At 40.1% G+C, this 15,267-nt stretch overlaps 1 protein-coding gene across 1 annotated transcript in view; it reads left to right on the top strand.

The window, feature by feature from the left end:
* Positions 1–15,267, top strand: part of man1a2 (mannosidase, alpha, class 1A, member 2) — a 121,382-nt gene that overhangs the window by 66,541 nt on the left and 39,574 nt on the right. The window contains exons 5-6 of the mRNA XM_079666137.1: positions 1,005–1,123; positions 13,652–13,732. Of these exons, the coding sequence (XP_079522263.1) occupies positions 1,005–1,123; positions 13,652–13,732 (200 nt within the window). The remainder of the gene's footprint in view (positions 1–1,004; positions 1,124–13,651; positions 13,733–15,267) is intronic.

The raw sequence follows: 15,267 nt of genomic DNA, 5'->3' as shown, positions 1-15,267 counted from the left end.
ATAATCCCATTGTTGAGGTCGACTAGAATATATTTATATTGTGCAATTTTTCAAACTCACATTGGTTTCTCATACAGCATCTCTGTATAGTATGTGTATTCACTCTCTGTCCTACACGGCTTGTTGGAGCTCCTGCCGCCCCCCCTATGAGCTCAGTGGCCGTCTGCGAGACAGCGAAACCCAGCCCGACACCAGCCCGAACACACACACACACACACACACACCCGCAGCCTGGCTGGGAGTTTGTGTGTGTGTGCTCACATATCACAATCGGCGGAGCTGCAGCTGAGAAAAGATTGAGTGTGTGCGTGTGAGGAACTTAACGTAACGGCTCCGCGGATTGGTCCAATTGGTCCATGGGGTCGTCGTTACGTCACTTGGTTCCCGGAAGCAAAAAATGAAAAAGAGAAATGTCCAACGAGGCGTTCAGGGGCAGCATAGACAGGTATCTTCTGTGTTAGAGTTTTACTCGCTACAGGGTGTACTTTGAGGGTTTGTGACCCTGCAGACCGTTTACATGCAGAAAAACCTTCATAACAAAGGGGAGGGGTAATAACCGGAAAAGCATGACGTGGGACCTTTAATCCAGAATGATATCTTTCTTACATATTTAGACTTTACAACATTTTTGCGCTTGGTTCATATTTCCATTTCGATAACACTTTCTCCAATCTCTCCAGAGATGTCCAGACTCATCGGACTCAACCTGATTTTGCCACATGAATGGATTCCCTCAGTGATTGCCTGAGCACCATTTTCATCTGTTTCCATGGAGTTTGCGGTTCCTTCATGTGTTTGCATGCAGAAAAGTTTTAATTGAATACATTAAAATTCATCAGAGTCATTTATTAATCTTACTTTCCCCCTCACGATTAGACCCATTGTGTTTTGAGATTAGTTTCCCTACTCCTAATTCCCAGAGGACCAAGGTTTTGTATAAAGAATATTAGTTAGTGCATGACTGGATAAATTAATCAATTTGTTTTATCGTGTGTCTCGTGCAGGCAATTCCCAGCTGGGGGCGACCATTGTGGACGCGTTGGACAGCCTCTACATCATGGGTCTGCACGACGAGTTCAAGGACGGCCAGGAGTGGATCGAACAGAATCTGGACTTCGGAGTGGTGAGTGCCCAAATATTAGAAATAATAAAAGATATGCATATTTCCTCACGGTTAGAACACCTGCTGTTGCTCAAGACAATCAAGAGGGTTGTTATCAATGGAAAACAGAAATAACACGGCCTCCTCATTCCTGTCATCCTTCATCCTTATTTCTCTCCATTCCCCTCCCTCCTCTAAATCTCCGTTAACAACCTCCTTTCTTTTCCATCCCTCTTATCCATCAGATTTTCTCATCTCCACATATATTTCTCTAAATCACTCCCCATGTGTCATTACCTCCTCCCTTCTTTCTGTCGATCAACCCCACCCCCTCTTTCCCCTCCTGTTATGTTTCAACTGTGTTTCCTGCTGATTCCCACATCCCCTGTCTTTCATCTATAACCTCTTTGTAGTCTCTGGAAATTACCGCTTTATTGCCTTCAATCTCCCGCTCTTCTTTTATTGCATTGGACACTTGTATCTGTCCCTCTATCCATCCTCTGCAATGCCTGTTGCTTCTTTTTATCTTCCAACCCTCCGTCTATGCTCATAGTTTTTCCTTTATACTTGCTTTATTTATTCCCTTCTTAGTTCTTGGTCGTTTTCATTTATTTCTTGCCCTTCACTGTTTCTTTCTTCCTTTCACGAGCTGTCTTTATTTACTCATCCATCATTCCCTAAATTCATACCAATTTGTATCTTTCATTTTCTGTCTCTTTCTCCACTGCCATGTATTCTTTCTTTCTATCGTCCAATCGGTTTACTCACATTTATCCATCCTTCGGACATATTTCTCACTCCCTCTTCTTTCCTCTTACTATCCTCCTCTCCTATTTACTCTTATCTTGTATTTCCTTTTCTATCAGCTCCCCTATTCCAACTTGTCTGTCATCTAGGGCTGCTCAATTAATCGTATTTTAATCGCGATTACGATTATGGCTGGCAACGATTACGAAAACAACGTACCGTAATTTTTGGACTATAAGGCGCACCTGAATATAAGCCGCAGCAGCTACATTGAATGATGTGTAGATATATAAGCCGCACTGGACTATAAGCCGCAGGTGTTTTAATGTTTAATTACCATATGTAAGGGTTCGTGCACAGAGGGGATTGTCGGGAAAGAGATGGCTGTTTGAGGAAGCTCCCATTTATTAACCTTTCAACAAACCAGTTGCATATCTGCATAACGTATTCAAGCGTTACCATTTAGTGCAATAGTAGCTACAGAACATGTACTGTGTAAACTGTACTGTATCACATAGCGTTTCAGACACACAAACTTTTCAACTTTCAAACTTAAACGGTGCGCTCCCAGCGCACGTACCGGCAGTGATCTACAGCAGTGGTTTTCAACCAGTGGTACGGGGACAAACTGTCTCGCTCTCGTAATGTCTGTCTGTCTTGCTCTCGTTCTGTCTCTCGTACCACTCTCGGTTCCACTTTTACTTTTGCGCGCTACCTGTCTCACTTTTTTCTGGCCTCCAGCTTTTCCTGCTGGAGCGCGCCGCTTAAAGGTGGGGGGCACGGACCGGCCATAGAGCCCATAGAGTTAAAGGTGGTGGACTGTAACCTGTAAAATCCATAGATTTAGGAGGTCCCCTAGTTAGCTGTAAAAATCCATAGATTAGCCGCACCGTTATATAAGCCGCAGCGTCGAAAAATGGGAAAAAGGCGCGGCTTATAGTCCGAAAATTACGGTAATCGAAATAAAACGATTATTTTGTTATTATTATTTTTTTTTGTTCTTTTTTTTTTTGTTCAGGCTAATCAACTGTTAAAAACATACTGTTCACATTTTTTTCTCCAATAAATTGATTTTTTCAAAGTCAATGAATAATCGCATTTAATAATCGCAATTAAAATTATTGACCCAAATAATCGAGATTAGGATTTTTAATAATCGAGCAGCCCTCCTTTATTCCCCCTTTCATTATTCTGACCATGCTTCCTCCTTGCACCGCCTCCTCTATTCCTCTTACTCTCTGCCTGCTCCAACGCCTGACTCCTCAAGCTTTTTATTCCCCCCACTGAGGCAATCACAGGGCAGCAAGCAGGTAGGCAGAGGGGATCTCACATTGTGACACTTGGAGGGCTAATTAACCCCGGGATCACTCTGCTAGAGCAGCAGAAAGAGGGGTACAGGGAGGGATTGGTGGATGAAGAGGAAGAGGAGAAGAGTGAGGCTTAGATTGGATGGAGGATAGAGAACAGAGGAGACAGCAAGAGAAGTGTGAAGGAGACATCGACAAGGAAGGAAGACCTGTGGAGACTCATTACAGACTGAGGAGGTTTGGATGGATGGACCAGGAAAGAGATGGACGAAGAAAGATCAGCCGTGAAGAAATAAAAGATGGGGAAGGAAGATATGATGAGGAGAAAGAGAGGGAACCTTTGAACACTGCTCTATTATTATTATTATTATTATTATTATTATTATTATTATTATTATTATTATTATTATGTTATCACTTATTGTCTTAGCCAGACGTGCTATACAGTACAGTGTTATTATCAGAAGAGGACGGGTTACTCAGAAGTGCCATGTCCCCGTCTTTTATGTGACGTGTTGCTGCATTCACATGATACGTGATCTTGTCTTTGATTGCTGCGAATTTGAGGTGAAAACAACCAGTTGTGTCTTTCGTTTCTGTGGTTACCGCCTCTGCTAGCTTGTGCCGCGACAAACAGTGTTATCTGATTGGTTGAGCTTTGAAAGGGTCAAAGTTGGAATAATTTGAACTGGAGACAATTTCGAGATCATAAGGCCTCTTTAAGATACGATATACTTTATTGTCCCCGTAAGGAAATTTGTTCTGGACCCCATCCTGCAGTTCCGCATACATGTACATATACAAACTACAAACATAGTGGACATTAAGAGACATACACATATCAAGTCACCCACTTCATTTCATTTCAAACCTTTATTTATGCAGGTGAATCCCATTGAGATCATTGATCTCTTTTTCAAGGGTGACCTGCTGCAAGTAGGTTCCACATGAATACATATAAACATAGCAGAAAAACAAAAAGGACATCATACAGCATATTTACAGTTTACAGGACATAGCTAGTAACATTTACAGGTTCCAACAGTTTTCGATTGGATAGTGTGTGGACCCACTGCCTTTGGGTCCCGCACCATCTTCTCAGTCTTCTTCACATTCAGCACAAGATGGTTTAAATCACACCACTGCACAAATCTCTATCTAAAGATAAGACGTTCTTGATCCCTTGGTAAATTCCACAGCTACCTTGCTGTATATACGATATTTTTTAATTGCTTCACCGCTGCAAAAAGTGATAAACATATTAATGCATCAATAATTATAATTCAACTATTTAATATATATCATTCTGCAAAATGAGTACTTTTGGCATTTAACGTACATATTGAGGCCAATACATTTGTGCTTTTAATTAAGAAACAATTTAGTGTAGTCTTGTTTAAGTGCTAAGGGTTTAGTGGTAATTAAGCACATTTATTGCACCACCCAAGTGTACTGTACAACCTCATCTGACTCCCTTCTTTTCACCACACTTTACCCCAAATCCTTTGCTAGTAGCTCGTAAAAAGGCCATTACCAGTAAACAATATATATATTTAAAAAAAGCAGCGCAAGGATAATGACGAAACTGAACTTATTCTTTACACTGCATAAAACTTCCTAACTTGATCGTTAACAGGAAAAATCTTCCCTTATAATGAACCTGAAACTTGTGTGCACTTTAGGAAGTCACGATGAATCTTAAAATACATCCATGGTGTGTGTGTAAGTGTGTGTGATACATTTGAAATGAGTTGTAATGAGAAAGAGAAAGCGCCGGTAATTCGCTTTACGAGTCATGTAGATATCAAACCCCCCAAAAAATGTAATATATCAGATAGAAAATAAATTCAACAAATTCACCTGATGATGGGAACATGTTGGTTCTTTAAAAAAAAAAGTGTTCAAATTAAAGTGTGTTTTCTACGGCAATGATATCGAAAAACCTTCTGGAGCAGCCCCGGTAAAAAAAACACTTGCCTCAAAAAAAACAAGGTGAGAGTTGCGCTTCATGAGAAAGGTTGTTTTTACAAATGTAATAACAAAGACATGAATATGAGAAAATAAGGCAAAATTGCAAATGTGTTGAGTGAATTGATTATTACTCAGATTTAGAAAGAAGAGAGAAAAGGAGACCATCTCTGGTTACACAGGAGGGGGATGGAGAGAGGAGATTAGGGGGGGGGGGGAGAGGATGAGACTTGAAGCCCTTGTTAACCAGCGAGAGGAGGAGGGAGGTGTGTCGCTATGTTTTCATTAACAGCCTGCTTTAATGCCTTTATACCTGAATGCATGCTTTAGGCAAATGATTCAGGAATTAGCCTCCCCCTACTGTAACATTCATGAAATGTAAAGCTAGCTGGGGCTGATCTCAGCTGTACGGCCATGGCATTACTTAACCTTTCCGCTCAGGCCTTTTAACAGAACCGGTAATACCCTGGCTCCAAGGTAGCAATACTTTTGGACCCCGCAGTGGCTCGGTGGATAATTGGCAGCAGAAGTGTTATTAAGCTTGGCTCCTGTGAAAATCAAAGATGTGTTCAACCCAGAGTCTGCAGCCACACCCAGCCTCTCCGCTCAGAGCTCTGAGGAAGGAATAAGGCTACGTCCTGGGTTTACATGCCGGAGATTAAAAACATCACTCTTAGTCACGTTTAATCACTCTCCTATGCATGCATGTGTGACGGTTAGTTGTCTAACGTGACACTGCCCTTAACTGCTGCTGAGGATGTTCGGGCCCCTTTTTACATTATTAACCTGTATTTTACAACCAGGACCGTCTTTGGTATATCTTAAAATTGGCATGTCTAAATACTGAGAGGTTGACACTGTCACCACTTCCTTTCAATGGTGATTCCTTCTGCTTATAATTGTATTTTTGACTTGAAGTTAACATTGTACTCATCTCAATTGCCAAGATCTAGGAACATATTACTCCAACAGAGACTGATGAGACAAGACATATTACATCAGCAAGCAGGCATGTTTATGAACTAGCCTTCAGTTAACCAAGATAACTGCATCCGAACCACATTTATTGGATTTAAAACCAAGTGGAAGCACCTATAATGTCTGTATTAATTCCGCACTGCAAAATAAAATTGTATGTGCACAAACTAAGTAAATGCCACTTGTCTTCCTAGACCCCTTTGACTTCTAATCAATGATAAAGACTCAGAGCTCAAATGTTACTACAACCAATAGAAACCAAGATCAGAGTAGTAAGCAACTGTAATTATTATTTAAGCTAATTTGGAGTAAATAAATACACAGTGACATTTATGACATTTATTAAAGCGATTGTGTGAAACCTTTCCTACAGTAAGGAAGTATAAGCTCATCTAAGTTTGTGTGAAAGGTCTTGACATAACTTCACTTGCCTCCATCTTACATGAATGCAATAAAGTGCATGTTTTCTACTTTTTGACATAAAATCATAATGTTATGGCTCTCGCATGCTTTCAACAAATGTGTGTGTAACACCATCCCTGCATCCCCCACCTGCCAGCCCCACATCCAGCAGGCACACCACTAATGAATGATTAAATAGCTGCCATGTCAGGTCGAGCCAAGCAGTGAGTCATTGTTTGAGTCTCCAGTGTCCTGCTGGGCCCCCCGCACTGCAGCCGGCCCTCACATGAGAGATGTGTCGGCGTGAGGTTCAAAGATCCACCACATTAATGCACCCTGTTAACTGCAGCATTAATAACCCTGGTTAAATTGAGTATTTGATTTTCAAGGATGGAGAGATAAATTAGCGCTAGCTGTTAAAAAGTACGTTCCAGCCAAGCTTGATTAGATTTAATCAGAGAGGAGAAATTAGTTCCTTATTCAAATTGTTTGTATTAGTTCAACGACATCGTGACATTGTGTTCTTTCAGACATAAGAGGAAAATAATCGGCCTCACGAATAACATACTGCTGTAATTTGTCATGACGTTGACAAGCCTTTTTGTCTTGATTTAACGGCCCCTCTCCTAACCTTTCCAACATCCCCCTTAGCTTTCTTTCTGCTGAAGGAGGAAGACGTTCGACATTGACTTCCTCAGCTCTGTGTTCCTCCATCTTGTCACCTTTTTCTCAGGCTGTGTGGATGACATGTTTTCCTTTTGATTCCCTTCAAACTTCAAGGACTGCCATCACATATTTGAGCCTCACCTTGTGTTACACTTCATATTTGGACAAACAGAAACAAACCACACACTGTGAAGGAAAGCAAATAAAGGAAATAGTGGATGTCATATATACTGTAGATGTATGTTTGTTGCCCTTGTCGAACAATATATTTTTCTGCAGTGGAAATACAGCCCAGGTGCACTGTATGAAAGGGAAGGGACTTATACAGCTGAGTCAAAGATGGATGTATGTTGAGTTTTTTAATATAATGTACCTTAACTTCTTTGCTGGGTATAAGAAAGCAGGTTCAAGTGCGTGTAGAAGCTGCAAGCATTCTCTACGACCGTCTAAATGAAGGTGATATAAAGGATGATTCAAGAGTGCTGAGAGCGCTACTAATATTTGTATTTAAGTTTCTCACTGTTACGTGACATACAGTCGGAATTAGGAGAAATAGGCGTCTCATTAATGTTGGAACGAAGGTGGAGTTACATTGTGTGGTGTGAGGGTACCAAGGTACATCTGATATTTTTACCACAGCCAATGAGGTCAGAGTTTTTTTATATGTATTCTTTAAAGGTCCCCTATTATACTGTTTTTCATCAATATATTATAGGTCTCAGATATATACAAAACATGTCTCTGAAGTGATTGGCTCCAAACACCAAACAGATCATTGTAGCATTACCCATAATCCCCTCTGTTTCAGCCCTGTTTCCAAAGTGCTGATTCTCTGTCTGTTACTTTAGATGAAAATAAGGAGCCCCTCCCCACGCCCCTCTGAGAGATATTTGGTTCAACAGAACACAATGGTGCTCTAGGAGGAGATTCAGGTGATAAGGGGGGGGGGGGGGGTTAGGGGGTTACCTTGGTTGGTGGGTTACCTTGGTTGGTGATTGGCTAGTGGTTACTCAAGCCAAAACATCGTTATGACATCATAAAGTGGCCAAATTCTGATCAGCTCATTTTCAGACAGGTTTTTAACATAAATGGATCAGGACAAATAGAGAGGGGGTCTTTGTTCCTGAAACTTTCAGAATCTCTTTACACAGAGGGGACACATGTTGATGTAGAAGAGACATGAACAACTGGATTTTGCATAATAGGTGACCTTCAAAACAAAATCAACATGTTTGGTTGGTTATCAAAATTGCTCTTTTCTATTGAGTAATTAAGTGTACATTATCTACTGTACACACACATGTCGTAGTGAGTTGAAAGAGGATAGGCTTTATTTGATAGATCAGCACAATCAATAACTAGAACTTGAAAGACTAAGCCACACTTTACCATATGTTAACCACATTATTCCTGACAGTCTGACACCAAAAGGTACTTTAACAGTAGTGACAGTGGAGTGGAATAAAAAACAGGAAGTATCCATAGCACGTCCTGCATACAAAGTAAATGTTTAAAGATGTTTTGACAGATTCTGTTGAACTGGTGGATATTAATGGTGGATATTATTAATAGAAAAGGTTGTAAAGTGGATTCTCAGGGGGGAGCAAATACAGTATGTCATTAAGAGCTACGGTATCTTGTGATAGAACATAAGAGAATAGAAGGAGTCTGCTGTCCTATTTCGTACTTTCAGAACAAAACCATTTATTTTAATCTAAACTTCTATTCTTGGTCCGCTCTCATGCACCGTCGCACAACCTACATTATGTTATTCATCGCTTTCCCATCGGTATTCCCTGCTGGCGTTTTTGAATTAGAGCTTTTTTATTGGTTCTGGGTTCCTAAGCTACAGCTGTAAACGGCTAACGAGTGTGACTGACAGACAGGAGTTAGATGGATGGAAGCTGCCTACAAAGCTGGCCGTGAGCTTTACGACATCTCCATCCCGTCATCACTCAGCTCAACACATCATCCTCTCCATGACTAGCAGCCCGTCTACTTTTGCTTTTTGCCTCCTCATGCTCTTTCACTTTTCACATTAATTCGATTATTTTAAAGCAGGGGTGTCAAACTCAAGGCGCGCGGGCCAAATTCGGCCCTTGACGTCATTTTATGTGGCCCAAAAGAGCTTGCAAAGGATATAATATACAGTACAATTGGTGTAATTGTTGATTATTTGCTTTCAATTATTTGCCCTAGACTTCTGCTTTCAGACGTAGTTATTTAAGAAGTTATTACCAGAACTGTAATATAATACATTATTTAATATATATTATATTTATATGTATATTTATATAGTCTTAAAGTTACAACCGGCCTAATGTGGCCCGCCATGAAATTGAGTTTGACACCCCTGTTTTAAAGGAATGTATGTTTGCAAACACTTATAGTTGAATAAATGGGGTTATGTTTTAAATGACAAATGTTGCTGTAAAGCTGTCCATTGCTGCTACATAAATATATTTCTGTAATAAATGTAACATTATCTACTTAAAACGATTATTTGTTTGCTATAATGAAGCGTAAAAAATGCATACTGGATTAATAATTGAGAACCTTTGAGACTTTATTAATGGTATATATACAAATTTGCTTCAGTGTTTCAATTAGAAGAAAGAATTTAAAATATTTATAAGGTAAATGCATACCGGTTTTGATCTTATAGCAAATACAAACAAAAGACAGATCATTTAAACCAGTGGGAAAACCTCGTTACAGAAGCAAGAGCGGTCGAGATACCCTCTCAGGGGTCTCAGACAAAGTGGGGTGTACTCAAAAAGAGAAGAGCGTGGGTGGAGCTGCTGAGATGAGAGCCATTCTTCACCTCATCTCTTTTACAGTCAGGGTCCGTCCCTCTGTCAGCACAACGGCACACATGGGATCTGAGGGGAGTGTTTCATGACACATTCAGTGTGCAAAATCATCTCATCTCAAGGTCAACGTGGCTCTTCGCTCTTGATGTCTTCCTTTAGCTGACACAAACCACTTTGATGCAGTCCCCTTTGTTTCAGGAGGGAATCAGATTTGTTACAGCTATGAGTAGGGCTGCTCGGCAAAAATCATAATCTCGATTATTTGGGTCAATAATTGATATCACGATTATTAAAAACGATTATCCATTTACTTTGAAAACATCTATTTATTGAAAAAAGACATTTGAACCGTATGTTTTTAACAGTTGATGAACCTGAACTTTAAGTATAATTCAACTGAAAAACCATTAATAAAATAATAATAATAATAATCGTTTTATTTCGATTACGTTGTTTTCGTAATCGTTGCAAGCCAAAATCGTAATTGCGATTAAAATACGATTTAATTGATCAGCCCTAGCTATGAGGCCAAAATCTAAACAACTCACTGAGATAAGATGTAGGAAGAAAGCTCCACATGATGCACTTCACACCACGCTTAGACATAAGGCTGTGGTCCACAGTGGAAACGATAGTCCTGACGGAGGATGGTTGTCTGTTTCCTGTGCTAAAGGACAATTTATGACGGCTTTAGACACTGGCAGAAAGGCATAAGGCAGAAAGAGCCTATAGGATGTATTAAGAGTGGAGGGCAGTACCTCCGCTGACCCGAGACTGAAGGCTGTTACGGTTGAGCAGCGAAACATGTTATGAATATTGTCTGTGGACACCTGCTCCTGACTCAAGACTGCAGACACCTCAGCTGGTTACATAAGATACACAGAACAGTGTGTCAAATATACTTCTTAAAATATACATATACATACATATCTTCAGCGTAGTTACTGGTAACAGTGCAACATTACATTACACTTAAAACATGAAGAAAATAACCAGGAAAATGGTGCAATAACAAATAGTGCACGTGATCATACTTGCCAACCTTTAGACTCAGAAATCGGGAGCATTTCAAAATGCAAAATTGGGGGGGGGGGGGGTGCTAGTGGATCACCGGAGCTGTTAGATTAACATTAACATGCTTATTGTAGTTGTAAGTGCACTGCCTTGCGGCCTGTAGCACCGTCCTTGATGGAGCATATGTGTGGGCTGGACCTGTATTTTACAGGAAAGGAGTGAGCAGAGAGTAGAGTAGTTGTCGATTCTTGTTCTGTTTTCTGTGAATATCTGCCTCACCCTCTCAGACTTTGAGTTGAGCGCGCTACTAAAGAGACGTGTTACCATGGAAACCAAACAATGGTGTAGCTGTATTAAAGTACGAGTGGAAACAGTCGTGTGTAAATCTGATTTTGTCAGAAATCGGGAGAAATATGACCCCGGGAGGAAACCGAGAGAGGGCAATGAAATCGGGAGTCTCCCGCGAAAATCGGGAGAGTTGACAAGTATGCACGTGATACAGTGGTACATGGACTGTATTTACAAAGCGCTTTATCTAGTCTTCACAAGTTATTATTTATCCATTCATACAGAGCATTGTGCCACTTTTGATCAAGGACTTTAACATTCACACACTGTTGGCAATCGGGAGCAACTCGGGGTTAATTATCTTGCCCAAAGATACATCAACATGTTGACTGCAGGGGCTGGGATCAGACCCGTAATCTCCCGATCGAATGGAGACCCCACTAACTCACAATGCAGTTTACGGTAATGATTTATAAATATTTGGATATGTGGATTTGTGGAATAAGCCTACAGCAGCAGACAGTGCTATATATATATATATAAGTCCCATTTTTAGACATTCAGACAATCTTCTTCCACCTCTCCCCCTCTGTGTCCCCTGTGGAGTGCATTTACTGTGAACCGAAGTAATGTCGCTGCCCTTTAGAGGGAAGTGCAGGTTAATTCCTCATCTCTTGTGTGTTTTCACTTCTCATGTGAAAATATATGAGCATGGTCACATTGTAATGGTCTGCAAGGTGTGCATGTGTGTAGTCTTACGGCATTACCTGGGTATTGACTATAGAGAATAGTTATGATGTGGCCCAAAACACTTAAAGCAGTAATTGTTAGTGTTTTTAAGGAAAGTAAAGGGAGGCATGCTGACCTGAGCACGCAGACTGCTGAGAGGAGTCCCAATTAGGCTGTGCTTTTTGTAAACAAGAAAACTAGGGTGAGCAGCAGCATACTTTCTCCCCGTCCACCCCAAGCTGCAGAGTAACAGCCAGGGTGACAACTGCAGGCCTAATTAGTGGAAGAAATATGCATAGACCTAGTGTGTGTGTTTATCCACCCGTGATTCAATTGCTTGAAATGTCTGGCTTTAGTTTAAAGTGCTTCGAAGCTTTAAAGGAAACTCTTAAGGCTCTCGTTCAATAGGTGCCAGTACACATTCATACTGTAGGCAGGTTAAAGAACTGTTGACTCAATGATTGTTTCACTTGGTTTCATTCATTTCAATTGGAGATTCAATGCTTTCCACATGAACCTCCTACTTAGCTCCGCAGTGATGGAACATGTGACTTAAAGGGGACCTATTATGCAAAATCCACTTGTTCATGTCTCTACATCAGCATGTGTTCCCTCTGTGGAAAGAGACTCTGAAAGTTTCAGGAACAAAGATTCTCTCTCTTTTTCTCCTGATCCATTTATATAACAACCTGTCTGAAAATGAGCTGATCAGATTGTGTCCACTTTATGATGTCATAACGATGTTTTGGCTTGTGTAACCATTAGCCAATCACCAACCAAGGTAACCCCCCCCCCTTATCACCTGTATCTCCTCCTAGAGCACCATTGTGTTCTTTGTAACCAAATATCTCTCAGAGGGGCGTGGGGAGGGGCTCCTTATTTTCATCTAAAGTAACAGACAGAGAATCAGCACGTTTGAAACAAGGCTGAAACAGAGGGGATTATGGGTAATGCTGCAATGATCTGTTTGGTGTTTGGAGCCAAACACTTCAGAGACATGGTTTGTCTACATCTGAGACCTATAATATATTGATGAAAAACAGTATAATACGGGACCTTTAAGTGTGAATCAGCATTGAATTCTGGATAAAAAAACGACACAAAGAAAATCGTTTTTGATATCAACGCTAAATGTTAGTAGTCAGTGTAATAACACCTCTGATATTCTCCTTGAAAATCTATGTTATAACGTTGCATAAATATATTGTTTCTGTGCTTACAGAGGTTTCCTGAATTGTAGGCACGTCTGATATAAAAGGCAAACCCTTTTTACTTCCCTGAATCGCTGACAATTAAAACTAAAGAGGACAGAAGGTCATAGGTTTCTTAATTACATTTCCCGTATAATATTTAATGATGTGTTGCGGGAACAATGTGTGTTGTTATTAATAAGGCTGTAAAGCAGTGCAATTACGTTTGATTCTTCTTATTACTGTTGAGTAACCTGTCTTTTAAGTCTCAGATTATTTGTAATGGTTGTGGAAACCACTTGATACACACACTAGTAAGAAATGGAGCAAAAATAAAACTTCCCATTGAAGATCCCAACACAGTTTATAAAAACATAAATAACAAACTAAGAAAAAAATGTGTTTCATTCTTGTTGAGTTTTCTTCTCTCCGCTCTTGTTTTCCCAGAATGCCGAGGTGTCTGTGTTTGAGGTCAACATTCGTTTCATAGGAGGACTGCTGGCCGCCTACTACCTCTCTGGACAGGAAGTGAGTTCTCTTCTGTGTGTTTTTATAACCTGAACAGGAGCTGGATGGAAAAAGGGATACAGAAAAGAACCAAGGAGGCTCTTCTTCCTCTTCTTCCTCTTATCATCCGTCCTCTCCTCTGTTCAGGCGAAGGCAGATTTGGGCTCTTGGTTAGGAGCAAATGGAAATTAAATGCATCTCTTTTTCTGCTTTGTTTGACTGTCAATCCTATCCTCTGCAGCTTTCATGCCCAGCCATGCAGTGCTTCCTCTGTAATGAGAGCTAAATAATCAAATATGTGTTCAGTACAACGCCCACATCCACTGTGCTCTCTGTTATAATTGAATGTGTCTTTTTGCATCAACAGAGAAAATGCACTAGTCATTTTACTTAAAATACTGCTTTATATACTAGGGATGTCCCGATCACCTTTTTTTGCTCCCGGTCCGATTCCGATCATTTGATTTTGACAATTTGCCGATACCGATTTTTCCCGATCCGATCTTTATGCAATGCATTAAGAGAAAAAAAAGCATTCAAGTTGTCCCTTAAGGTTATTTTTTTATTTAAACATGGATATAGCTTCACAGCAGCATTGGATCAGTTCAGTTGTGCAGCATTGGATCAAAAACAAAATCAAGCTTGTCAGTACTCGTTAGCTTACTGCTACAATTAGACACTGCGCCCTGCCCACTCTGTTGCCAGATTTGAGAGAAATAAGCAACCAGGTCTATGAAAACAAGCCCCAAAGAAGCAACACATACATGATGTTGTGTAATTTGAAACCAAAACTAAGGCCTCAGGATGACTTTAAGACTTGAACATGGTCATTTTTGTTTTGTAACATTGAATAAAAAAAGTATTTAAAAAAAAAAAAAGATTCCGATCCCCGATTTTTTTCTCCCGATTCCGATCTTTTGAAAATCACGTGAACGGCTCCGATCCCCGATCACGTGATCGGATCGGGACATCTCTATTATATACACATTAAATGATTATTGGTAGTGACTCTGAAGCTTAGTCCATTTGCTTAACCCTTAGTGTCTCAGTTCTGGTTGCTAACAGCTGGACCGACAGTAACTTAGCAGGGGAGTGAATTCAACAAATACCAGTAGCAGTTGTTGGTGTTTATATAAGAAAACATCCAAAGGAAAATATCTTTAAATTATCATTTTATATTGCGGACTGCTACTTTGTTGCTGGTGTACTTGCTTAAAAACTGGATGTTGAGGTTGAGATGTCTGTTTGTATCTGGGTTGTACTCATTAATCATTACTTGAATGATTAATGTAATATTTCACACTAGTGCAACAGACTAGAAAATATCAGGTATTTTTCTCGTCAGTCGTGTTTTTTTCAGTCATTATTTCATTCTCGACTTCAAAAGATGCTCTGGATCTATTTTTGACAGTTGCATAGCTATTCAGGTGTTTCCTCAGAAATGAGCACTAACTGAAGATGCATCATCTATTTGAAGTTGACAGTCTCCTTGATGATTAGAATAGCTTTTCTTGTTGATGTTTTTTATAAAAGAAGCAATAACAATTTAATACCAA

Source organism: Notothenia rossii (genome assembly GCF_949606895.1).
Source record: "Notothenia rossii genome assembly, chromosome: 2".
NCBI classification, from domain to species: Eukaryota; Metazoa; Chordata; class Actinopteri; order Perciformes; family Nototheniidae; genus Notothenia; species Notothenia rossii.
This window is presented reverse-complemented; position numbering and strand designations above follow the sequence as displayed.